Source organism: Lithobates pipiens, unplaced genomic scaffold, assembly GCF_037356315.1.
Source record: "Lithobates pipiens isolate NorthernLeopardFrog02 unplaced genomic scaffold, aLitPip1_a1.2 Scaffold_13, whole genome shotgun sequence".
Classification (NCBI taxonomy): domain Eukaryota; kingdom Metazoa; phylum Chordata; class Amphibia; order Anura; family Ranidae; genus Lithobates; species Lithobates pipiens.
In genome coordinates, this window is record NW_027507718.1 from 254,198,808 (window position 1) to 254,225,889 (window position 27,082).

Consider the following 27,082-nt stretch of genomic DNA (forward strand, 5'->3'; position numbering starts at 1 on the left):
CCGGTCCCGTCCCGTCCCGAGCCTCCGTCCGGTCCCGTCCCGTCCCGTCCCGTCCCGAGCCTCCGTCCGGTCCGGTCCCGTCCCGAGACTCCGTCCGGTCCCGTCCCGTCCCGAGACTCCGTCCGGTCCCGTCCCGTCCTGAGCCGAGCCTCCGTCCGGTCCCGTCCCAGGATCACCTCTCTTCGTCGGCGCCCATTCCCCTGTTCAAATGCCGCGCCTCCCTGTCTGTGATAGGCGGAACACAATTTCCCAGCAGTCTGTGTTCCGCCTATCACGGACATCCTCTTATCCTCGTCCGTAGTATGAGGATGAGCGGATGTCCGTGATAGGCGGAACACAGACTGCTGGGAAATTGTGTTCCGCCTATCACAGACAGGGAGGCGCGGCTTTTGAAAGTTAGAATGGCCGCTGTCTGTCTGCTCGACACGCTGTTCGGGCAGACAGACGGCGATGACTCGAGTATAAGCCGAGGGGGGCACTTTCAGCCTCAAAAAAGAGGCTGAAAATCTCGGCTTATACTCGAGTATATACGGTATAATAGCTTCAACTTGTCTGGGAAGGCTGTGCACAAGGTTTAGGAGTGTGTCTATGGGAATGTTTGACCATTCCTCCAGAAGCGCATTTGTGAGGTCAGGCACTGATGTTGGATGTGAAGAACTGGTTCACAGTCTCCACTCTAATTCATCCCAAAGGTGTTCTATCGGGTTGAGGTCACTTCTCTGTGCTGGCCAGTCAAGTTCCTCCACCCAGGACTCGCTCATCCATGTCTTTATGGACCTTGACTATCAGGTTATATTGTACTATACACTGTGTGACTGTGAGTTAAACTGATTCACCATATTCCCTCTAAAATTACTGCTGTGTTAAATAACAACACCTTACTTGTTTATGACACAAGCAACATTTATTTCTTTATGTACAATGAAATACAGAACATCTGTTAAATTACAATAATATACAATATGAATAGATCAAACCAATGCTTTATTCAAAATTTTACCTTCATACTGAATATTTCTGGGATCTTTTTATAGAGCTCAGCAAATAATTGACTTAATTTCTCCAAACTCTATTTTACCACCTGGATATCAATGGATTTAAAAACAGATACACAGAGAAAGTTTATTGTCAAGGACAAAGTGGAAAAAAAATGGTTTAAGGTACACAGGCCAGTAATTTAATGTAAAATGTGATAAAAAATAATTATGCTGCATATATTTTTTTATGGCTGCAAGTATCACTTATGCACAGTTAATACCTTTCTTACAATCACAGAATTAGCAACCCCCTTTTCTGATTCAGCAACTTTTTCTCTTGTCTCGGCCCATGGTTGAACGATTGGCAAAACAGCAGCAAAAATATGGAGCCATCTTTTTGCTGTCCATGTTTTCAAGCATGTTTAGAATTAGTTGACAGCACTGTGCATAACAATAGAGTCCTGATTTGCAGGTTGCCATCCCTCTCCCCCAGTCTGAGTGCTTAAAAAATGAGATAGGAGGCCAATTCAAAGAGAGATACGCAACTAGATTTAGTGGTGTTCTTTATATATGTTCTTGCAGTTTAGTTCCCCTTCTCCATACTGAGTATTGGAAATAATGGATTGTGAAAAGTTTTGATTAGTATCAATTATCAGCAAATCCTTCAACAGAGAAAGAGGTGGAAAGTTCATTAATCTACAAATTCTAGATACATTTTATTTATTTTTATGTTGGTTCAAATATGGTGACTGTATAATTTGCAGAGAAAGTTTCCAGAGTTACTTTAAAAACAGGACAAACTTTCAGGAACAATATTTTCTATGGAATAATTTTGGACAACTGACCTTTTATAAATAGTCATTTTTTAGTGTACCGGATATTTTATCAGTGACTATACTTGCAATTAGAATATTGTAAAAAATGTTATGTCTTTATACAAATAGTTCTTTTTTTTCCAAAAATACATTTATTTATTCTGAGAATGCACCAGTTTTCAGATCAGTCGTTTCCAACCCAACTGCTCGGCTATAAAACATTGAGGAAATGTATCATAGCTAAAATCTATAGCTAGGTCATGGGTTTAATATATAGACACTTGGGAAATAGAAAGTCAAGAAAGATGCCCACAGCAACAAATCATGTGCTTTTATTGTATTTTAATTTCCTGGAATGTTAGTAGACATTATGAGAAAGATGCCCACATTCTTAGTCCCTTAACCATTTTGCAACCTTCTACCTCCCTGTATACTCAACCCCTGTTTCTATTTATTTATCTTTTACTTACCTGGCTCCTGGTGTACAGAAATAATTTTTTTGCCCTTGTGGTGATAATGTCATCATATGGGCTGAAGAGTTTTTTGGCGATAATGTTGGTAGTCAGGATCCCAGAAAGCCCTGCAGATCCACAGTAGCCCCTCACTATAGGAAATGTGGACAGAACAATATTGTCAATTACAACATCCCTGGTTGGAGCTTGATGTGTCTTGCTGCTAACAAGCTTGACATGGAGGGTTATCAGTGATAACATAGCAAGCATGCAGCCCTTGTGCAGCTACAAACGCTGCACAAGGTGGCAATGCTTAGTGGTTTGACTACAGGAGAATTAGTGCTATCAGAAAAGTACCCCCGGCTGATAGGATCAGCAAAATATTTTATGTATGTTTAAAGGACATTTGAACTACTGAATATTGAGTTTTCTTTTAAATATGAACATACAGAAGCTCAAATGAGCAGGGCTTTCTGATTCCTCCTGTATTGAATTGTATTGCAACTGTACTGTCTTCCCCCATTATTATTATTTCAGATTCTTATATAGCGCCGTCCATTCACGCACTTTACATATATACCCTCATGTTGTAAAGATTTGCACAAACTGTTGGCGCTATATAAATCCTGTATAATAATAATAATAATAATAATACAGCATGTACTTAGTAAGATATGAAAATTCAGTATATACTTAGTAACAGCATCTATAATATATTCATTTTTATTCACCCGTAGTTCTATTTTAACTTCACTTCTTGTTCAAAATCCCTTACAGCAGGAGCTGTGAAAATTGTACCTGTGGTAAAAAGTCAAAGTAGGGAAATCAACCAAATTTTTTTAATTTGAAAGGACAATTAACTAAAACTAGCCATACACATTAAGGTTACAAGTTGAATGAGAGAAATTAAAAGATCCCCCCATGCATACTAAACAGCATGGATGTATGAATCTCCCCTGCCAACTATTACATTATGACAGCCTCTGTCAGAATACCCAAACAGTCACTGCATCTGATTGGATGCAGTTACTGTCCAGATGAGAATTTTTTTCCCCAGCTTTTTCAATTTTGAGATTAAAGTTGGGTAATGCATGCAACAGGACCATGTATGGAAAGCATAAAGGTTTCCCAAAGCAGTATACATGCATTCCCTCAGTGGACGCGTAAAGTACTTAGGCAAATAGACTGTGCACTTTGTAAAGCTTACTAAATGAGCTTGGTAAATGGAGTAAAGCTTCTCTTTACAAAGAATACCCAATCACATGCAAGGAAAATAATAACAAAAACAGCATTTTAGCTTGAGCATGATTGGATGATGAAAGTCAGCAGTTTCTGCTCATTTACTAAAGCTCTTGAGCAACTGCAATCGCACCTTGCAAAGTTCACTGTCTATTTGTCTTTAGTAAATCAATGCCTAAAGTCAAAAGTTTACTTTTTTGACATATTCATTCTAGCCCAGTTTGTTAGTTGGTTTAATGTAATTGCTATGGTACCCTTTTTGTGGTTTAGGAAACCCCAGCAGGCTTGAAGATGGGCCAGGTCACCCAGAACCATATAGACCATTTTATAAACTGGTACACACCTCAGCTGTATGCTGCTAGAATGGTAGGTCCTAGGTTAGTTACTGCCAATGGCTGCATATTTGTGAAGGAGCAAATGCAAACACTAGCTCCAGAGGTGTCAACAAGGATGAGCAGCAGGTAACTGATTATGTAACTGTGACAAAGTCATCTCCTGTATTGCAGCTCCACCATTGCAATAAACATTTTGGAAAGTAAGTCTGCTGTAGGAAGACATACACATTCGCCTACAAATCAATGTGGCATCATGTAAGAGAAATGTCATAAGTAGTTTTTGTTGCCCATAACATTCTCAGACTGTAAGAAAGAAAGCAGATTGGGTGATATGGGTTTAAATTATCTTCCCAGTACACTCTTCATACATTGTACCTGCTTGCTCCTCAAACTTACCAGCAGAAACCTCAAAATTAAAAATTTGCTTCTCTACATCTAGGGAATCCCAAACAAATATGGGTTTCCATCTACATTTGGAATATATTAAAGAATAATTAGGAAAGTGATTCCCCCCACAAAATGATTTTTGGGCTTATTATTTTTATTAAGTAACCATAATGTACATAACATACTGAAACAACTGCTGTGTGTAACTAAAATATAAAGCAATATTTACAAATGTGGTGTACTGCATGTAAAGCATTATTTAGTTGTTCATGTACTTCATGAAGCTTCATCCTCTTTTTTTGTACTTGGCTTTTTTTAGTATCAATTAGGGATGGACCGATACCATTGTTTTTATCTGAGAGTATGAGAACCAATAATTTCGATCAAGTACTTGCCCATACCAAGTACTGATACTTTGCAGTGCGATTTGTGTCCAAACAAAATGAATGGGCGTAGATTGCACTACTAAGAATAGTAGCTGCCGCTATTGTATTCTGATAGTGGGGATGGTCAGAATACACTGATTGGCCGCAGTGCTGATCAAGCACACATTTTCCAACATTCCTGTTTCAGAGGAGTTGATCATTAGGTCAACGCCTCTCAAAAAGAAAGGGCCATAGATTGACTGAAATATGGCCAGTCCCTGCTGAAAGGGCCAAATTTTGATCTGTGGCCAACTTAAATCTTTTCATGCACCACAAGTAGATTTTGAGTTAAAAATGTTTTCTTTTTTTTTTATTCAAATGAAAAATAAAATTACTTCACCCTGGTGGTGAAGGGCACTGGACTTTGCTGTTATACAAATACATTGTACCAGGAAGTGGTGTGAGGATTGAAGGCATTTATCCTTTCACCTCTAAACTGATAAAGGTGTCCACAAAGTCTCTTAGTAGTGCAAACGAAAATAAAAATAAATTATTTCTAAATTAATTTTATTGAAATTTAAGGTAAACTCCACACTTTATTCATTGTATTCAGAAGTTAAAGAAATTACCTAAAGGGATATTCTTGCTTCACAAATTGGGTCTCTCAGTAAGTCAAATCCCATACTACCTTTCAGGACACAAGCGCAATGCTCTTCAGCACCTGTGAGGGATTTTTGGCTCAGTAGGAGGGTGGCATCTTGAAGAACCTGCCAGATGCTCAATGGGATATAGGTTATTATCAGCAGGGTGTAAGATCTACATTGTCATGACATTACACCAAGGGGATGCTAGGCTCCTATGATATTCTGAACTAGCCCAAGGGTCATTTATTTAAAGAAAATTTAAAAAAAAAGTAATAACACATGGAAAGGAATGTTAAAAAAGTATAAATTGACAATTAGCAGCTTCAATATAATATATCATCATATTAATTTTCCCAATTGAATTTGAATCGCAGGCTTAGAGAATCAATACACTCATCTCCCTTAGTAAGACAATAACTAACATATGAAACATTCAAAGTGTAGGAAAATAGAAACAATACAAAACCACTGGTAAATAAGTAAGAATACAAGTAGAAAGTCAAACATTAATAGACACTTAGGTGATTTTTTTTCTTTTTTTGTTCCTTTGAAGTCATCACATCCATAGCACACACACATAGACCCCATTGACTGCTGATCTTCTTAATGGGGTGGATATATCTAATCAGACAATAGATTGTATTTAGTGGTCCTTTATGTAGCTGATGGAAGACTTCCATGTACAGTTATAAAATAAAAAAAGAAATAAAATCTGAGACTAGGTACATTGGAATGTATAATGAATATCTAGTGCCATGCCACTTGCTCACAGTCTTCATGCTTTGGGATCATAATCTTGATACACTTCCTACACAAATCAAACAAAAACACAGAAAAATGCTGCATTAACACGTGTTTTTTTATGCGTGTGGCTTTTCTTAGTTAACAACAGAAATGGAATCATAATTAAAATGCAATTTCAACATTTTGATGAGGTACAAGCTCATCTACCCCAGCAAGGAACTGAAGAAGATGAGCTTATGCCACGTTGAAACGTGGAAATAAACCATATCACTGAGTGTTTACCTTTCTAACATGTAAAAAAGTGTAAAATCGACTTTTAGAACAATGATTCTAATGCATATGTAAGTATATATCTCAGAAATACAACATCATCTTATAGAAATATAGAAAATGTATTATTCACTACATGTAAAATTGAAAATCAAACAGAAACAGAAGGGCAGCTAAAGACCCATATGTATATAAAAACAAGGGGATAGGTGGATTTAGAAAAAAAGAAAACAGGAAGCATACACATGTAAGAAACCTTGAACAAATATAGATGTATTATGAACCTAACAAATTGGCTTTTCAAATGATGGGTGTTTGCCACCCTGGTAGAATATAAAAAAATGGTTTAGAGGTGTCAAATAGGCTGCAACCATAGGAAGCACCAGCCCGGTAAGTAGTAAAAAATGTAAAATAAAAAAATTGGCCTTTTAAAACCTTGATTTCAAATGGATAAGTAAGTATATATCTTATAAATACATCTATCATCTTAATAGAAATATAGAACACAGGATCTGCCAAACACATGTGATAATCTTCCGTTATGCATATCTGTTTTTATACACATATGAGCCTTTAACTGCCCTTGTGTTTTTGTTTGATTTTCAATTTTACGTGTATTGAATAATACATTTTCTACATTTCTATTAAGATGATAGTTGTATTTATGAGATATGTGCTTACTTATCCATAGGAATCACTGTTCTAAAAGCTACATTTTTCTATTTTACACTTTTTTACTACTTACCGAGCTGGTGCTTCCTATGGTTGCAGTCTATTTGACCTCTCTTTTATGGACCCTCACCTCTAAACCAATTTGTATACACACACACACACACACACATACATATATATATATATATATATATATATATATATATATATATATATATATATATATATATATATATATATATATATATATATATATATATATATATATATATATATATTTATATACCCTTTTAACATCCTTCTTGGTTTAATCCTAGTTTACATGTTTACATTTTAATATGTTATAATTTTTCTAATAATTATTACTATTAAAAAAGTTGAAGGTTATATAGTGACAGTGAACAATATTATAGTATTTTAAAGGTGTCAGATTTTGTTAATATTACAGACTTTCTCAAATAAAACAGTAAAACACACACCTCTCTATCTGGTAAATCTATTTCATTCATTTTAACAAGTTTATTGTATCTGGCTAGGGGCAGCAAGAAAATACAAGTAAACAAGACAATACTCTTCAAGGGCATCAGCAGATAAGAAAGTACATCATTTAATGGATTATATTGTATAGGGTTATAAATTAAAGTCAGCGATGCTCTTTTTAACTGGCATTACAATTTGTCAAGAACTGACTAAAGAAATAGACAATAGAATTGATTTGCTAAAAGAGAGATGGCTTACTTAGCAAAGTGAATAGTCACTGATCTCAGTAAAGGAAGTGCATTTGTTCATGTCAATCATTCAATAATGTGCCAAAAAACGATTTTTTCAATTTCCTTCACACATGACTGGGTATTCAAAGTGAACACAGCTTGACCTTATTTATCAAGCTCAGTGAACATTCTCTTCACTAAGTGAACAGTCTTTACTCTTTTAGTTTGTCAATTCCAACATTTGTTTAAAAGAATGGAAGGCTTAGATCACAAGTGAGAAGACAGCAAATGGCCATTGTGGTAAATGTGATTGCACAATTGCCATATCTGCCAGTCATAAAACCATCATATGAGTGCTTTTTTTGTTCCCTGCAAGGTCTCATTAGGCCCTAACCTAAAAGAATAGGACTTTAGTGAATACAGAGAAATACATTACTTTTTGCGCTGCTTGGGTTAAGGTAGTTGTAAAGACAGAAGTTGTAAAGACAGAAGGTTTTTATCTTAATGCATTCTATGCTCTAAGGTAAAAAAACCTTCCATGTACAGCAGCCCCCTCAGCCCCCTAATACTTACCTGAGCCCCATCTCTATCCAGCGATGTGCATGAATCCCTCTTGATTGCCTGAGACACAGCAGCAGTGCCATTGGTGCTGTCAATCAAAGTCAGTTATAAAATCAGGAGAGAGGGGGTGGAGCCAAACTGTGGCTCCGTGTCTGAATGGACACACAGAGCCATGGCTCTGCCCAGGGGTGCCCCCATAGCAAGCTGTTTGCGTGGGGGCACTCAACAGAAGGGAGGAGCTAGGAGTGCCAATGAGGGACCTGAAAAGAGGAGGATCTGGGCTGTTCTGTGCAAATCTATTTCACAGAGCAGGTAAGTATAACATGTTTGTTATTTTTTTAAAGAAAAATAAAAAGAGACTTCAGTATCACTTGAGGAGACAGAATTAATTTACTCATGGGCAACATTTGTGATGTCTTTTATTCAATTTTAATTCAATTTTATTACTGTATATTAGAAGAAGATGAACAATCAGAATTATGTAAATAATTTAAGATAAATTGTTCTGAAAAAACTTCAAATTAAGAAATTAAGTCTTAAAAATTTTTTCATCTCTACCCATAGATTATTAAATTGCATTGTTGGCAAGCATATTTGTCAAGAAAAGGGAAAATAGTCGCATTTGAATCTCCATATAAGATTACTGTTCCAAATTTATGCGCTTCTACAACCTGGAAAAGGTGTGACAAAAAAGCCACTGAGCGTTTATTAGGGGCATAATAACATACAATCGTAATTGCCATATCTAAAATATAACCTGTGAGTAGAAGATATCTGCCCTCAGGATCTTTCAATTGTGAGGTAAGAGTAAATGTAACATTACGATGGAAAGCAATCAATGTACCTCTAGCTGGCTAAGGCTGTGAAAAATCGAGGATAGGAGGCAGATAGAAATTTAGTTTTGTCAGTAAAATTGGTTTCCTGTAAACATAAACAGATAATATGTGCTTTTTTGGCTGAGAAAAAGCGCATAGCTTTAGAACGTTTATGTGGCATGTTGAAGCTTTGTACGTGGTAAGCATATTTGTAATATAATACCTATATAAAATAATACCTATATAATATAATCATTTATGCTGGTTAAATAGTCTAGCTCTCTAAATTAATTTAATTTAATTTATAAAGTACAGTCAGCAAGAATGACCCAATTTATGAGATTTGGGCAAAATGCATCATGTGTCAACAAGCTTTTGGCTTGTGTTGAGAACATTGGTATGGTATCAGTTTCAGACACTTCTAAAGATGCAAAGTTAATTTACAGGTGCATTTGGCAGAAAGTTGACCATTTTCTGACCAGCATTCAACCTGCTTTAAGTGGGTTTTGAATTCTTATAGACATGTATGAGAACGAAAAACCTGCTTGAAACAAACCAAAGCTCTCTGACACAGGCCTTTGGAGTCAAAGGGTAAATTAAATGAATGCATTTTTTGGTGGTCAATGGGATTGAACAATGGGTTTCTAGGGGTTATAAAAGCTCCTTTCATTTTTGTTTTGATTTATTTTTATTACAACCATTTTAAGTATCTCTTTATCCATTCACATCATGTGAAAGGTGATTGCTTGGCTTTGTTAGAAGACAAACGGTTACATTTAGCATAATGGATAGTGTTAGCATTAAAGTTATGTTAAGTGTTAGGGAAGGTTTATCAACAACATGTGGTCACCATGCTAGCACTGATAATCCAAGCACTGTAATCACAGGGTTCATCACAAACTCAGTGCACAAAATGGCCTGCCTTTTCCAGAGTTATCAGTTATCTTGAAATAAAACGCTGTTTTAAATATGTGTAAACAGAAGGCCAAATGTTGTCAAGAAATATACATTTATATTTGAAACCAACAGGTGTAGGTGTATATCAGGCATTAGATGTTTAGTATATCCATGTATGATTATGGTTGTTCCCAGGCATGGGACCAACCATACAGTCTTACCTTGCCTCTTCTGGCATGCCAACACTTCCCAGTGCAATCTGAGGGGAATTGGAGGAACTCATCACAGTCAAGGAGCTTGGGGTGGCTCTGCTCCACTCTAACCGAAAAACGCCCCAGGCCTGGATGGTATTACTCCGTCTTACTTTAAAACCTTTTTTGAGACACTGTCCTCCCTTCTGATCTCTGCACTTAATTCCATCACGGAAGGGAGAACCTTCTCGATGGATAAATTGAGAGCCTATATTTCCCTTAGCCCAAAGGAAGGGAAGTATACCTTGCAATGCCGGAATTATCACCTGATCGCTCTTTTAAACACCGATTTGAAATTATATCCCAAGCCTTATCCACAGAGACCAGGCGGGGTTTGTGCCCCTTTGTGAGCCTCGGGATAACACAATTCAAGTGTTGAATCTGATCCATGCTGCCAAGTCTTCTCGCCGACCCCTTCTCTTGCTGTCCACAGACACGGAGAAGGCTTTTGACCAGGTGAATTGGGCATTTATGCGATCCACTCTAGAGCATATCTGAGTTGGATCATCCATGTTGAGTTGGATTTTTTCCCTCTATTCTAACCCCTCAGCCGCAATCAAGGTCAATGAGACAAGATCTGACTTCTTTAACATTACCAACGGCACGTGGCGAGGTTGCCCCTATCCCCTCTAATTTTCATACTCTCTTTAGAACTCTTTTTTGTATGGTGCAGGCAGACTTTGATATCCCAGGCTACCAGAAGACGTCAGGACAGCACAAAGTGCCCGCATTTGCGGACGATTTGATTTTCTTCTCTTCCGAAGTTGCTCCAGTCCCTATGGGTGTATTGAACCCTCTCCTATTTCCAAATCAATCTATCTAAGTCCCCTGTTTTAAACATTATGGTAGACAGGGCCAGGGGCCTGTTCCCTGCGTTTCGCTTTCTCCCTCCATTGGGCGTCTGATTCTATTCGCTTTCTGGGAGTAGACATTACTCTGGACCCTGCTGCTCTCTATTTAGACAATTTTTGCTCAGACTTAAAGCTGAGCTGCTCCACTGGCATTCTCTCACCTTAACCTGGTTCGGTCAATACAGAACCCTTAAAAGGACCTTGCTGCCTAAAGTGCTATATTTGCTGCAGGCTCTCCCTATATGCCTCCTGATGGTATTTTTTAAAAATGTGGGCTCTATGTTCTGTGAATTTGTTTGGTCACATCGAAGGTCGTACCTTAAACTCCAACTTCTTTATCTTCCGAAACATCAGGGAGGGGTTGGACTGCCTGATGCGTGGGCCTATTATAGAGCAACACATCTCACCAGGATAGTGGACTGGCATTGCCATTCTGAAGAAAAACATTGGGTGGCCGTGGAGATGAAGGACTCCGATATGGCAAAGAGTTGGCCTTGGATCACTTCTCCTTTGCCAAAAGCTCTCAGGGACCATCCTACCCTTAGCATGCTATTGGTTGCTAGGGACACTTTCCGACACTCTTCAGTGTCATCAACACCCTCCCCCATGGTGCTTATACTGGACAATCCAGAATTCGAACCAGGACTCCAGAACCCTCACTTCCAAAGATTGGTCTTGAGCAGCCGCCTTCATTTATGTGACTTTATGGGATCCACTGGTCAGCTATCCCCATCTGCCTGTGTGACCGCCATGGGCCCTCCACTGGTCTATTGGAGCGGTCTCCAGAACCATAACTTTCTCCGTCAGTGCTCTCGCTCTCTGGGCATCCTTCGCCAGTTCACGGAACTGGAACTTATCTGTCACAGAAGGGAATTGATCTGCCATTGCCTCCTGATGATATATGCATCCCTAATCCACCCAGCAACAGGGTTTGTCCCTACGTTCCTTCCTAGATGGGAATCGGATCTTGATACCTGATTTTTGGATTCACTGAGGGAGAAAATCCTTCACTTTGCCCAGAAGTCCTCCATTGCCACTAAGATCCAAGAGACCAGCTACGAGATTCTGCTCTGTTGGTACAGGGTGCCCACTACTTTGTATCGCTTCTTTCCTCAGGTCCCTAGTTCATGTTGGCGATGCGGCACCGCAGAGGCAATGATGCTGCATGTAATTTGGGATTATCCCAAACTTAGACCTTTTTGGCAAGAGGTGATCTGTACTGTCAAACACCTGACCAACGTCGACCTGGAGGGTAACCCTGTGGCATGTCTGCTACATCTCTCAGAACAACCTATTACGAAATATAAGGCTTTGATTACAATCCAGCTATTAAACGCGGCTAAGGCATGCATCCCCCTGTGTTGGAGATCTGAGAATCCGCCGTCAAAGTCCCTGTGGTTCTCTAAAGTCAATGAGCTTAGGGATATGGAGGATCTCACAGCCACTTTGAATAACCGGGAGGAGATCTTTCGTGACACTCGGAGGCCCTGGCAACATTTTGTATACACTGATGCCTATTAAGGATGAGCCGAACCCCCCCCCCCCCCCTGTTCGGTTTGCGCCAGAACCTGTGAACAGACCTAAACTTCGTGTGAACTTTAGAACCCTATTAAAGTCTATGGGACTCGAATGTTCACAATCTAAAGTGCTCATTTTAAAGGCTAATATGCAAGTTACTGTCCTAAAAAGTGTTTGGGGACCTGGGTCCTGCCCTAGGGGACATGGATCAATGCAAAAAAAAGTTTTAATAACTGATGTTTTTTCAGGAGCAGTGATTTTAATAATGATTAAAGTGAAACAATAAAAGTGTTTTAAATTCCTTTAAATTTCGTACCTGGGGGGGGGGGGTGTCTATAGTATGCCTGTGAAGGGAGCATGTTTCCCGTACTTAGAACTGTCCCTGCAGAAAGTGTCATTTGTGCAGGAAAAAAAGTCTTTTAAAATCACTTGCGGGTATATTGTCGGCTTCCGTAATACAGAGAACACTCAATGAGTGTTCTCTGTATTAGCCGACAATTCATTCATTGATAAAAAAAAGCGTGGGGGTTCCCCTAAATTCAATTACCAGGCCCTTCAGGTCTGGTATGGATATTAAGGGGAACCCTGTGTCAATTTTTAAAAAAATTGACGTGGGGGTCCCCCTAAGTATCCATACCAGACCCTTCAGGTCTGGTATGGATATTAAGGGGAACCCCACATCAAATTTTAAAAATTTTTTACGTGGTGGTACCCCTAAAAATCCATACCAGACCCTTTATCCAAGCACGCAACCTGGCAGGCCGCAGGAAAAGAGGGGGGACGAAAGTGCGCCCCCTAATCCATACCAGGCAACATGCCCTCAACATTGGGAGGATGCATTGGTCTGTGACCCCTCAAAACACCATGTCCCCATGTTGATGTGGAGAAGGGCCTCATCCCCACAACCTTGAGCGGTGGTTGTGGGGGTCTGCGGGCGGGGGGCTTATCAGAATCTGGAAGCCCCTTTAACAAGGGGATCCCCAGATCCTGCCCCCCCTTTTTGAAATGGTAAGGGGGTACAAAAGTACCCCTACCATTTCACAAAGTGTAAAAATGGTTAAATAAAACAAACACATTTTTGAAAAATTCCTTTATTAAAAATAAAAAAAATAAAAAAAAGATTCCAGCGGTGCTAATCCACTCTTGCTATCCAGTGATGGAGGATCATCTCTCCGGGGTCCAGTGATGGCTAATCTGATCCAGCGATGGGGGATCTCTCAGTCCAGCGCTGTCCATACATCTGTCTTCTGTCTCCACTGCAGAGACACTGCGGGGATCCCAACGTTGACGTTTCTTATATTAGGAGGGCGGGGCCACCCGACACCTGCCCCTGCCCCCTCTGACGCTGGTGAGGGGAGCCAGGGATTCCCTAATGACGTATGGGTGACCCCACCCCCTCTGATATAACGGAAACCTGTGTTACATCAGAGGGGGCGGGGTCACCCATATGTCACTGGGGAACCCCATAGCTTTCCTCACCAGCGTCAGAGGGGGCGGGGTCAGGTGACGGGGGCCCCGCCCTCCTAATATAAGAAACATCAGTGCTGGGATCCCCGCAGTGTCTCCGCAGTGGAGACAGAAGACAGATGTATGGACAGCGCTGGACTGAGAGATCCCCGTCGCTGGATCAGATCAGCCATTGCTGGACCCTGGAGAGATGATCATCCATCGCTGGATAGCAAGAGTGGATTAGCACTGCTGGAATCTTTTTTTATTTTTTTTATTTTTAATAAAGAAATTTTTCAAAAGTGTGTTTGTCTTATTTAACCATTTTTACACTTTCTTTGTGAAATGGTAGGGGTACTTTTGTACCCCCTTACCATTTCAAACAGGGGGGGGTGGGATCTGGGGGTCCCCTTGTTAAAGGAGGCTTCCAGATTCTGATAAGCCCCCCCGCCCGCAGACCCCCACAACCACCGCTCAGGGTTGTGGGGATGAGGCCCTTCTCCACATCAACATGGGGACATGGTGCTTTGAGGGGTCACAGACCCCCAAAGCATCCTCCCAATGTTGAGGGCATGTGGCCTGGTACGGTTCAGGGGGGGCACTCTCTCGTCCCCCCCTCTTTTCCTGCGGCCTGCCAGGTTGCGTGCTTGGATAAAGGGTCTGGTAAGGATATTTAGGGTGACCCCCACATCAAAAAAAATTTTTTTAATTTGACACGGGGTTCCCCTTAATATCCATACCAGACCTGAAGGGCCTGGTAATTGAATTTAGGGGAACCCCCACGCTTTTTTTTTTTATCAATGAATGAATTGTCGGCTAATACAGAGAACACTCATTGAGTGTTCTCTGTATTACAGGAGCCGACAATATACCCGCAAGTGATTTTAAAATACTTTTTTTCCTGCAGAAACCCTTTCACAGAAACCCCTTCACAGGCATACTATAGACACCCCCCAGGTACGAAATTTAAAGGAATATTACACTTTTATTGTTTCACTTTAATCATTATTAAAATCACTGCTCCTGAAAAAATGGATGTCCCCAAACACTTTTTAGGACAGTAACTTGCATATTAGCCTTTAAAATTAGCACTTTAGATTTCTCCCATAGACTTGTACAGGGTGTTCTGGCTTTTCGAATTTGCCGCGAACAGCCCAAATTGTTCACTGTTCGCTGAACAGGCGAACAGGCAATGTTCAAGTCGAACATGAGTTTGACTCGAACTCGAAGCTCATCCCTAATGCCTATCTTCAGGGGGTTTCACAAACTGGCTGATCTCCTGACTTCCTGATTTATATGCCCATCTATGCCATGTTATACTAGGACTGTCGGCATTTGGACGTTTTTGCGAGAACTCATCATTGTTTGAATATGCCCTTTTATTATTTTTCTTTTTTCTGATGGTAAACTGCAACTTTTTGAAAATAAAAGAATTATAAAAAATAAAATAAAGACCACATAGATGAGTTCTTACTGTAAAACAATATTTTAAGTAACAGATAGCATGGGTTCATGAAAGACAAAAGTTGTTAAACAAATCTTTCCTTATATGAAAGAGGTATGTAAAACCTTGGACAGAGGGGTGGCTGTGGATGTGGTATACTTGGATTTTGCAAAAGCATTTGACATTGTTCCCCACAAACACAGCTAATGTGTAAGGTAAAGTCTACAGGCTTGGAAATGGATAGAAATTTGGCTAAAAGACCGAATTCAGTAGTGGTTAATGATTCATAATCTGAATGGTCTAAAGTTATCAGTGGTGTACCCCAAGGTTCAGTGTTGGGACCCTTACCTTTTAATATCTTTATAAATGATATAGGGTCTGGAATTAAAAGCACCATTTGAGTGTTTGCAGATGACACCAAGCTATGCAGTGGAATAACGTCCTTAAATGATGCCTCCAACCTACAAGCCAACCTCAATGCACTGTTTAAATTGGCAACTATGTGGCAAATTAGGATTAATGTTGATAAATGTAAAATTATGCACTTGGGGGCTAAGAATTTGCATACATCATACATACTAGGGGGCGTAAAACTGGGAGAATCAATCGTGGAGAAGGATCTAGGCGTTTGGTAGATCATAAGCTTAATAATAGAATGCAGTGCCAAGCTGCGGTTTCCAAAGCAAAGTCCTTTCTTGTATTAAGAGAGGTATAAACTCCAGAGAGAGATATATAATTTTACCCCTGTACAAATGATTAGTAAGACACAGTGGCAGCCGTGCATTAGGGGCACAAGGGTGTTGCCTCCCATATCCATGTGTCTGGTCCCCTGATCTACATACAGGAAAACTGGACACATGGATTCCAATGGCGGCATTAAGCATGTGATAGGCTTCACAAAAAGGTGGGCTGAGACCCATCACTAAATTGGCTGAAATTACAGGTGACCCTATTGCATGCCTAGCAGGAGGAGAGAAGAGATGCACAGCGGAAGCCGCCATGATCTAGGGGAGGACACAGGAGCCACTGCCTGACCCACAGCTTGCCGCCCGTCACCCGCTGCCTGCCCCACAGCTCGCTGCTTGTCACCCGCCACCTAGATGGGATAAGTGTCTTTGTGGGTCCCTCTTCACTGCTCCTGGCCCTTCCCTCCCATCGAGTGCCTCCACAGCAAGTAGCTTGCTATGAGGGCACCCGAGCCGAGCTGCAGCTCTCAGTGTCCATTCAGCCACGGAGCTGCGTTTCAGACCACTCTCTCTCCTGATTGGCTAACTGACTTTGATTGACAGCAGTGGGAGCCAATGGCACCACTTCTGTGTCTCAGTCAATCAGATGGCCGAGGGACTCATGGACATCACTGGATAGAGATGGGGCTCAGGCAAGTATGAGAGGGGCTGCTGCACACAGAAGGCATTTTATCTCAATGCATAGAATATATTAAGATAAAAAAAAAACTTTCTGCCTTTAAAAATCACTTTTAGGTCATCACAGAGGACAAGGGGGCACTCTTTACATCTGGAGGAAAAAAAATGTAATCTCCAAAATGGAAAGGTTTCTTCACAGTAAGAACTGTGAAATAAGCTCCCTCAAGAGTTGGTTCTGGCCAGCTCAGTAGATTGCCTAAAAAATGCCTGGATTCTTTCCTAAATTATAATACTATGCAGGATCTATGTAGTGCCAACAGTTTGCGCAGCACTTTACAATATAAAGAGACAATACAGCAACAATACAATACAATTCAAGAGGGTCCGGAGGGCCCTGTTTCTGTGAGTTTACAATCTAAGCGGGAGGGGCTGGTGAAACAAAAAGGTAGTAACTGTGGGAGATGAACTGATGAGGGAAGTAGAATATTCAGTTGTTAGCTGAAGGCAGGATAGAATGTATATATAGTACATACCTCCCGAATTCATTTCATGTAAGTCCCAGAGTCCTGCGAATCTGGGCTAGAGTCCCGGAAACTCCACTCATTGTATCATCAGTGTGGGTGCTCTCATTCCGGTCAGCAGGACAGGTCAGCAGGACATCCCTGCACACTGTGTTTCTGCCCCTTCCCTCCTCAATCTTCTATGCCAGGGATCTGCAATTAGCGGACCCCCAGCTGTTGCAAAACTACAAGTCCCATCATGCCTCTGCCTTGGGGGTCATGCTTGTGGCTGTCAGAGTCTTGCTATGCCTCATGGGACTTGTAGTTCTGCAACAGCTGGAGGTCCGCTAATTGCATATCCCTGTTCTATGCAATCGCTATGCAGGTGCACACAGCAGGAGGAAACAACCTCCATCCAGAGTGGCTAGTCCTCCCAGGTCCCTCCCCTCAACTCTGACTAAATCGGGAAAACTGTTCATCTGGTGCTGGTCCGATGGACCAAATACAACGCAAGGAAAGCTGTTGGCTACTGGCTATTGGACTTCCTTGTTTAGTCCGGTCATGTGTACGTGGCATAAGGGTTCTAGGTAGCTCCAAATGGAAAGTAGTCTTGTGTTGCAATGAGGATATCAGCTGTCTCCATCCATGTGAGACATCAGCCATGGTAAGAAAGACTCTTGACTGCAACAGCTGGAGGTCCACTAATTGCATACATATCCCTGTTCTATGCAATCGCTATGCAGGTGCACACAGCAGGAGGAAACAACCTCCATCCAGAGTGGCTAGTTCTCCCAGGTCCCTCCCTTCAACTCTGTCTCCTGCTTCCTGTCTCTCTCTATGCGGCTTCTACACTGCATGGTATGAAAGACAAGTATAAGAGAGAGATGGAAGGAGTGTGATCTGATGCATTGATCAAGATGTTACAGTTTATTCATAAAAAAGGGGGGATGAATCCATACAAAAAGTATCTACATGTTCATAAAACCAGGTTACAAGTATACACATTAAATTAAGAAAATAAACAGGCTCATGCAAGGGCAAGATGTGTTTCGAGGAAAACCCTCTTCATCAGAGCCTTGTAGAACAACAAGAGAGGTCTGTATAGTATTGTGAATCAACATACAGGGGAGTGGATAGTTGGGAGGAGTGTCACATGGTAAGTGATGAGTTCTCCTACGCTCTAAAGCCCCGTACACATGAGCGGACTTTTCAACATCCAAAGTCTGACGGATGATTCCGTCAGACTATTCGATCGTGTGTGGGCTGCAACGGACTTTTGATTCGCAAACGTCTGACAGCTATTGAACTTCCTTGTTTAGTCCGGCCATGTGTACGTGGCATAATGGGTTCTAGGTAGCTCCAAACAGAAAGTAGTCTTGTGTTGCAATTAGGATATGAGCTGTCTCCATCCATGTGAGACATCAGTCATGGTAAGAAAGACTCTTGATTGTCAGCATAGTCTGAAATTATCAGTGTCATGCCTCATATACATGACCGGACTTTCTGGCAGACTAGGTCTGACGATCTTCCCGACGGACCTTCCGAATGAACGGACTTGGCCACACACGAACGGACTAAGTCAGTTAGTTTTGAACATGATGACGTAAGACAGGATTAAAAAAAGGAAGTTCAACAGCCAATAGCCAATAGCTTCCCTTGCGTCGTATTTGGTCTGTCAGACCAGCATACAGACGAATAGTTTTCCTGATAGGAATTGAGTCCCACCCCAATCTCAGTGACAGATGTCCTTAAATTCTCTCTCTCAAAATTGGTTACAATGGATTTACAAGTCCCAGCATTCTGTGTATCTGTCTTTTTATACAGGAACTACAAGTCCCAGCATTCTGTGTATCTGTCTTTTTATACAGGTACTACACGTCCCAGCACTCTGTGCATCTGTCTTTTTATACAGGAACTACAAATCCCAACATTTTATGTATCTGTCTTTTTTATACAAGAACTACAAGTCCCAGCATTCCATGTATCTATATTGTATACATAAAACTACTAAGGTGGTCTGATGTTATCTAGAAGTGTAGGGGGTATAGGGGGGTTTGGTGTTTTATAGGGTTATGAGGGGGGTCTGTTGTTATCTAGGAGTACAGGGGGTATAGAGTGGTCTGGTGTTATGTAATGTATATAGGGGGGTCTGGTGTTATCTAGGGGTATAGTGTAATCTAGGAGTATAGGGGGGTTTGGTGTTATCTAGGAGTATAGGGGGTCTTGTGTTATCTAGGAGTATAGGGGGTTCTTGTGTTAGCTAGACATGTGCATTTGTTTTTGTCCAAAAGCATTTTCGTACAAATGTGGGGTATTTTCATTTAACAAACGATAACGAACATGCAGAATCCGAAAACCGAAAGATCCGACATAAACAAATGCTTTATTTTAGTTTTCGTTGCAACAACAGCTCGATATAGATAGGAGATTCGACCTGACATTGACAATAGCGATCTGTGTCCATCGAACCTGTGGTCGAATGTGCCTAACGTTAGATCTATTAGTCCAAGATTATTCTATATAGAGAGAAAAGATTCGACATAGAGAGAAAAGATTCGACAAAGAGAGAAAAGATTCGACATTATAGAGACAATAGCAAAAAAGGTCTAATGTGCCGAACCTCACTCTATTAGTCCAAGATTATTCGACATAGAAAGAAAAGTTTTGACATGAAGATTCGACAAAGCAGTCGCCGCGAGTGGACATTTATGGACAAATGCCCATAGGCTATAGAAGAATTCTAATGTTGTTTGACTAGTGACCCAGAGGACTCCGCAGAATGCCTCAGCTAACCTACGCTGCATGTCCTCCCTGATCCTGCAAAGCCTGCGGAAGGATCCTCGTATTCTTCGGATCAAGGAGAGGGATTACTGGCTGGCCACTCTCCTTGATCCACGGTACAAGGGTAAGGTTGCCGACCTTATCTTGCCATCGCAGAGGATGAGACATCTCCGGGAGGCCTTGCAGAAAGGTCTGTGCAACGCGTTCCCAGAGACTGGGAGGTTACAAACTCCTGGTCCTGGACAACGTGTTGCTGAGGCATCGGTCAGAAGGAGCGGTGGAGAAGGTGGCCGTCTGACTGATGCTTTCAGACAATTTTTTAGTCCGCAGCCCCAAGGTATGATCGGTTCCAGCACCCATCGCCAGCGTCTGATTTACATGGTGCAGGAATACCTAGGGGCAAGGTCAGACTTGGACACCTTTCCCACCGAAAATCCTCTGGATTACTGGGTCTTGAGGATGGATCACTGGCCAGAGCTTGCACAGTATGCAATTGAGCTACTGGCCTGTCCTGCATCCAGCGTTCTTTCGAAACGCACCTTCAGTGCTGCTGGTGGCTTTGTTACCGATCACAGGGTGCGCCTGTCCACCGAATCAGTTGATCGACTGACCTTCATCAAGATGAATCAGTCTTGGATCACCCACAGCTACCAAGCACCTGAAGCTGATGTAACCGAATAATTTTTTTTGAAATACCACATCCCTTCAAGACTGCCTATGCTGATGCTGAGTGACTGTCCTGTTATGTTGATTGTCTATCCTCTTCCTCCTCCGCTGATATGTTGGAAGAACATTTCTGGTTCTGGTTGATGCCATCAGCCCAATTTTTCTGCCCCTGTTTAACAGGGGCGTTTAAGTACAATTTTTGATGCAATGCTTTGCAGCAGGGCTAATTCCTGCAATCAAACAAGAGTATATGGGAGAGGTTGCAGTGTGGTGGCACCAGCACCAGTGCCTAAGGCCCAATTTTTCTGCCCCTGTTTAACAGGGGCGTTTAATTACAATTTTTGATGCAATGCTTTGCAGCAGGGCTAATTCCTGCATTAAAACTAGAGTATATGGCAGAGGTTGCAGTGTGGTGGCACCAGCACCAGTGCCTAAGGCCCAATTCTTCTGCCCCTGTTTAACAGGGGCGTTTAAGTACAATTTTTGATGCAATGCTTTGCAGCAGGGCTAATTCCTGCAATAAAACTAGAGTATATGGCAGAGGTTGCAGTATGGTGGCACCAGCACCAGTGCCTAAGGCCCAATTTTTCTGCCCCTGTTTAACAGGGGCGTTTAAGTACAATTTTTGATGCAATGCTTTGCAGCAGGGCTAATTCCTGCAATAAAACTAGAGTATATGGCAGAGGTTGCAGTGTGGTGGCACCAGCACCAGTGCCTAAGGCCCAATTTTTCTGCCCCTGTTTAACAGGGGCGTTTAAGTACAATTTTTGATGCAATGCTTTGCAGCAGGGCTAATTCCTGCAATAAAACTAGAGTATATGGCAGAGGTTGCAGTGTGGTGGCACCAGCACCAGTGCCTAAGGCCCAATTTTTCTGCCCCTGTTTAACAGGGGCGTTTAAGTACAATTTTTGATGCAATGCTTTGCAGCAGGGCTAATTCCTGCAATAAAACTAGAGTATATGGAAGAGGTTGCAGTGTGGTGGCACCAGGAGCAGTGCCTAAGGCCAAATTTTTCTGCCCCTGTTTAACAGGGACATGTAATTACAATTCTTGATATAATATTTCACAGGAGGGCCCCTTCCTGTGCCCACCCAGAGTAACGGTGAGGACTTATAGTGTTGTGGCACCAGCACCACAACCACCAAAGGTCAATTTTTCTACCACTGTTCAACAATGGCATGTAATTACAATTCTTGATATAATCGTTCACAGCAGGGCGCTGCAGCGCCCACCAAGAGTCACTTTGAGGGCTTACAATGTTGTGGCAAAACCAAAACCTTGTTCCGCCATTTCTGCAGAGCATATAGGGCAGGCCCCTACTTTCAAACATCCAATTTACAAACATCTCCTACTTGCAAACGGAAGGAGACAACAGCAAGTGAGATGAAAAAAGATGGACGACAAAACAAATTATACAGGGGTGATAACCCTTCCCTATGTTTTCCAAAAGCTTTAAAATAGTTTTTTTGGATCCATCGCAATCCTCCTGTATTCTGCACCGACCGACTCCCAAATTATAGGCACACTACTCCTGGGAGTACACTGTAGCTACTGGGGACTATATCAGGTGCCTATACCCCTCCATCTGGTCGCGGGACGGCCGACAACGGGAGCTCGCGGCGGCCATCTTGCCGCTCCGGAGGCCTAACAAATTTTTGAGTTTCCCACATCATCACACGGTAGGGGACTGCCATCCACCCTCCAACTCTCCTGATCTTCCCTCCCTGAACGCTCCGGTGTCTCGTTCGGACTTCGGGGGTGAACGAGGAGGCCGTAGCTGGTCCCGGCCTAGTGCGGCCTAGTACGGCCTGCGGATCCCCGGACTTTCCTGAGGCGGACGCCCGCGGAAGAGCATCATATCCGGACCGCTACTCAACTACCCGCTTCCTAGGCCTACAGGGTCTCCCCCTAGACAGCACCTACCTCCCGAACTCCCACACTGTATCTTTGCTCAGGCCTGGCCCTGAACCAGGCCTGTGCTGACTGAAATCGGCCATCTTGCTACACCCATCTTGCTACACCCTATGGCCTATTGTTCATTTTTTCTTCTTTCCCTACTCTGCTGGTGTGGTGGGGGGAAGGAGTCTCCGGCCATCTTCTAGCCCTGTCTCCAGAGGGCGCATGCACGGCAGCTCCGAGGATGGCAGCTTAGTCCTGGAGCTCTGTCCCGCCCTGGCGGTTCAGGACTGCTAACGGTACCCAGAGAGCCAACGCTTGCATCACAACTTACTCACTGAATAGTAACTGCATCAGGGATCTCCCCAATGTATGCCGGGGCTGTCAGGAGAAACCTCGAGCCGACTTATGAGATAACCCGTTCTTCCCAGACAGAGGCGAAAATGGCGGCTGGGCCTCACCACTCGGACGCGGCCTACACGAACGGGGCACAGCTGGCAGCTTCTTCCTCTTCTGCCCTGCAACGACAGTCGAGTCTTGATTGTCCTGAAATGGCTTCCCCAGCCTCCACAGTTTCCCTTCTGGAACATTCATTCCCGGACATGGATTTTCCACCCTTGGGAGCTACCCTCCCTCAGCCCCAACTTCCAGCTCAGACTGGAGACTTGGGTCTACTGCAGCCGATCAATATGACTGAACTCTTTGCTAAATTCGCAGACCTTCTGGACAGGGGTCTACAAAATACGGCCACCAAAATAACAAATGACATCAAAGCAGACCTTCAGAACATCGGATCTCGCATTGAAACTATTGAATCCAACCTGGAAGCGACGATTTCCAGAACAAATCAAAATTCTGCTTGCCTACAAGTCTTACAAGAACAACTGGATACCGCCAATGCCAAAATAGATGACCTTGAAAATAGAAATAGGAGGTGCAACTTTAGAGTACGGGGACTCCCCGAATCCTACAAGGACGTTCCTGAGACAATACAGGCCTTCATTAAAGATCTGCTCCCGGACACCCCACAACACCATCTAGAGCTTGATAGGGCTCACAGGGCCCTCAGGCCCCCCAGGGATGATGGCCTGCCTCGAGATATTGTAGTAAAGCCTCATCACTATACAGTGAAAGAAGCAGTCATGAAGAAATCCAGATCCATGTCCAAAATCGTTTTCCAGGGTCACCAAATACAAGTCTTTGCTGATATATCTCCCTCCACCATTCAAAAGAGACGCACCTTGAAACCGCTACTTCAAATCCTTATGAATAAGGACATCAAATATTGGTGGCTGTTCCCATTTCAATTGAAGATGTTGTTCAATGGCAAACCCTACACCTTTAGTTCTCTTCCAGAAGGGGAACAGCTATTCTTACGACTCGGCCTTATCTCTCACGACCCAATCGCTATGCAACAGGAGCCCTCTCCTCACTCGGCTAAAAGGCAACTTCCCTCCAGTCCATCCAGTCCACTAAACTCGTTGTGGAAACCCGCAAGACACAAGAAATCGAAGGATAACGTCCATCCTTGACTCACTATGATCTACCTACAGTACAAGTTTTGAGACTTTGGGGGGTTACTAGTTCCCTCTGGGGGACCTTGAGCAGGAACTTTGCCTAGATTATACCTCACCATGTGGGTGGGAACAACACTCAGGGTCTTCATCTGTTTTGGGGGGAACTAGCTAACCCTTTTGTTCCAATTTTAGGTTGCCGCACTCAAATATTTTACTTCTCCTGATTTGCAATTCTTTATTCTCTCCTGATCCTTGGGGAGACTTAAACGATTTCTAATGTTAACGTTGGTTCTGGGGCCCTTTTTTGACAGTTATGTAATGTTTAAACGTTTAGTTGGTCCTTCTTGCTAGGGCGGTGCTCATGCACCCCATCCTGCCTAGTGAACTCGGTATTGACCCTTCACTGGTCAGGATTACTCCCTATCTTCATCCCCTTTGGGATTGAGATTGGGGAGGTGTCTAAATTTTATTTGCAGGCGGTATTTCTTTCCGCCCGCATCGGGGGTCATGTTTGTCCCCCTTCTTACCTTCTCTGCTCCTCTCTATCTCCTTTTCTTGCTCACTCTCTGCTCTTTCTTTCCCCTGAAGGTCATCTGGAGAGGGAGGACACGGTCTTCATCCATGCTCGTTGAGTCACTCACCGGTCTGCTTTTATCCTGGTCTATAAATCTTCTACGGGTAAGTGCCTTTGTGTATCGGGGTATTCCCACTCCTCTGCTCGATGGCGGTAACTGATCCAGACAAAATTCCCCTTAAGCTTATTACTCATAATGCCCAAGGCCTAAATTCCCCGGCCAAGCGTCGGAAAATGTTTCAATCTTTTCACTCCCAAAAAGTTGATGTAGCACTCCTACAAGAAACCCATTTCCCTAAACGCTTTCATCCTACTTTTATACATTCCAAATTCTCTAATTTTTCACTGGCCAATGCAGACGATAAAACAAAGGGGGTGGGTATCTTTATTTCTAACAGATGTACGTTCGCTCTCAAGTCAGAACTTAAAGATCCAGAAGGCAGATTTATCCTAGTGATTGGAGAGCTGGATGGTCATCTCTACTCATTCATCTCATACTATGCCCCCAACAGAGGTCAATATGCCTTCTTTAAGAATCTTCTAGACACCGTGTCACCTTTATTGGAGGGGACTGTAGTCTTTGGGGGTGACTCAAATACGGCCTTTGATGCGGGCATGGATAAGGCACGTCCCCCGGGTAAACGCCTTGTTCGACCCACTAAACAAAGTCTGCGTATAGCCAAATTAATCTCCCAACATGGGCTGATTGATATCTGGAGGGAAATGAATCCATCCCTGAGGGATTATACCCATTTCTCCAGTCCCCACCAATCTTTCTCGAGAATAGATCACATCTGGGTTACCTCCCATACCATACCCTTAACAAACAGAGCTTTCATTAAAGACGTAGTCTGGTCGGACCACTCTATGGTGGTGATAGTATTTCGCCGCTCTGGAGTGGCTCGACCCAGTAGGAGATGGCGCCTCAATGAATCTATTTTGAGCGATCCGGGCAGGAAGGCGGAGATTGAAACCAAAATTAAAGCTTATTTTCAAGTCAATGACACTCCGGAGGTTGGACCCTCATGCCTTTGGGCTGCTCATAAGGCGGTTCTCAGGGGACACCTTATCCAAATTGCTTCTCAAATTAACAAAGCACAAAAATCTGATATTGTCAGATTGGAGCAGGACTTTGCGGCCCTATCTAAAAGGCACAAGGCTCGCCCCTCCGAGGTTTCCATCTTGGACCTGGATGCAGCTCGTGCTGCTTTGAACCTAGCACTCACTACTAGAGCTGAGAAATGGATCCGCTGGAATCAATCCCGTTTTTACTGCCAGGGAGATCGGATGGGAACACTTTTAGCTCGTCGACTTTCTCCAAAAATCAAACACACTGCTCTCCCTAAAATCAAAATAAAGGGTGGTACCCTCTCCCAAAATCCGCAACGCATAATGGAACAATTCCATTCTTTCTACCAAGCCCTCTATAGTAATAAAGACTGCCCAACGCAAGCGCAGGTCGATAGGTTCCTCGATACGGTACAAAACCCAACTCTGAAATCTTCCCATCGCCAAATCTTAGATGCCCCTATCTCACAGGAGGAAGTCTGTGCTGTGATCAAAAAATTAAAACCCCACTCTGCTCCTGGCCCAGATGGTTTCTCTATACCTTACTACAAATCCTTTTCCACCACTCTAGCCCCATATCTTGCTCGTTTTTTCAATGAGCTCCGGAGAGGGGGTACCTTAGAAGCTTCTTCTAATGTGGCATATGTGACGGTTATTCCTAAACCTGACAAAGACCCTAGTGCTGTCTCCAACTACAGACCAATTTCCGTCATTAACAATGATCTAAAGATTTTGACTAAGATCCTTGCAGACCGCCTGGCCTCTTTCATTAGTCTGTATATCCATAAAGACCAGGTAGGCTTTATCCCAGGCCGAGAGGGCTCTGACCAGACGCGCAGAGCCATTGATCTGATTTCTATCCTAAACTCCAACTGGGACAAAGGAGCTCCCCGACAAGGCTGTTTGCTTTCTTTGGACCTACAAAAAGCATTTGATTCTATTAACTGGTCGTTCATCTTCTCCACTTTACAGCGTTGGGGCTTTGGCGAGCACTTTATCAATGTTCTGAGGGCTCTCTACTCAACCCCTTCAGCCCAGGTCCGTCTGCAGGGATTTTACTCTGAGTCTTTTCATATCTTACGGGGGACGAGACAAGGCTGCCCTCTATCCCCTCTTATCTTCGCTATAGAGATTGAATCTCTGGCGATTTCTATTAGAAACGACCCCAATATCAAAGGTATTACCTGTGGCTCCCAAACTCACAAATGCGCACTGTTTGCGGATGACATCCTACTTTTTGTATCCTCTCCCCTCACAACGCTCCCTAACTTATGCCGCTTATTAGATGACTTTGGCTTGGTATCTGGCCTCAAGGTTAACTA

At 42.7% G+C, this 27,082-nt stretch overlaps 1 protein-coding gene across 1 annotated transcript in view; it reads right to left on the reverse strand.

The window, feature by feature from the left end:
- Positions 1-882: 882 nt before the first annotated feature.
- The window catches only part of SNCA (synuclein alpha), a 143,857-nt gene continuing 117,657 nt past the window's right edge, over positions 883-27,082 (reverse strand). The window contains exon 6 of the mRNA XM_077476553.1: positions 883-6,022. Within this exon, the coding sequence (XP_077332679.1) occupies positions 5,990-6,022 (33 nt within the window). The 3' untranslated portion in view covers positions 883-5,989. The remainder of the gene's footprint in view (positions 6,023-27,082) is intronic.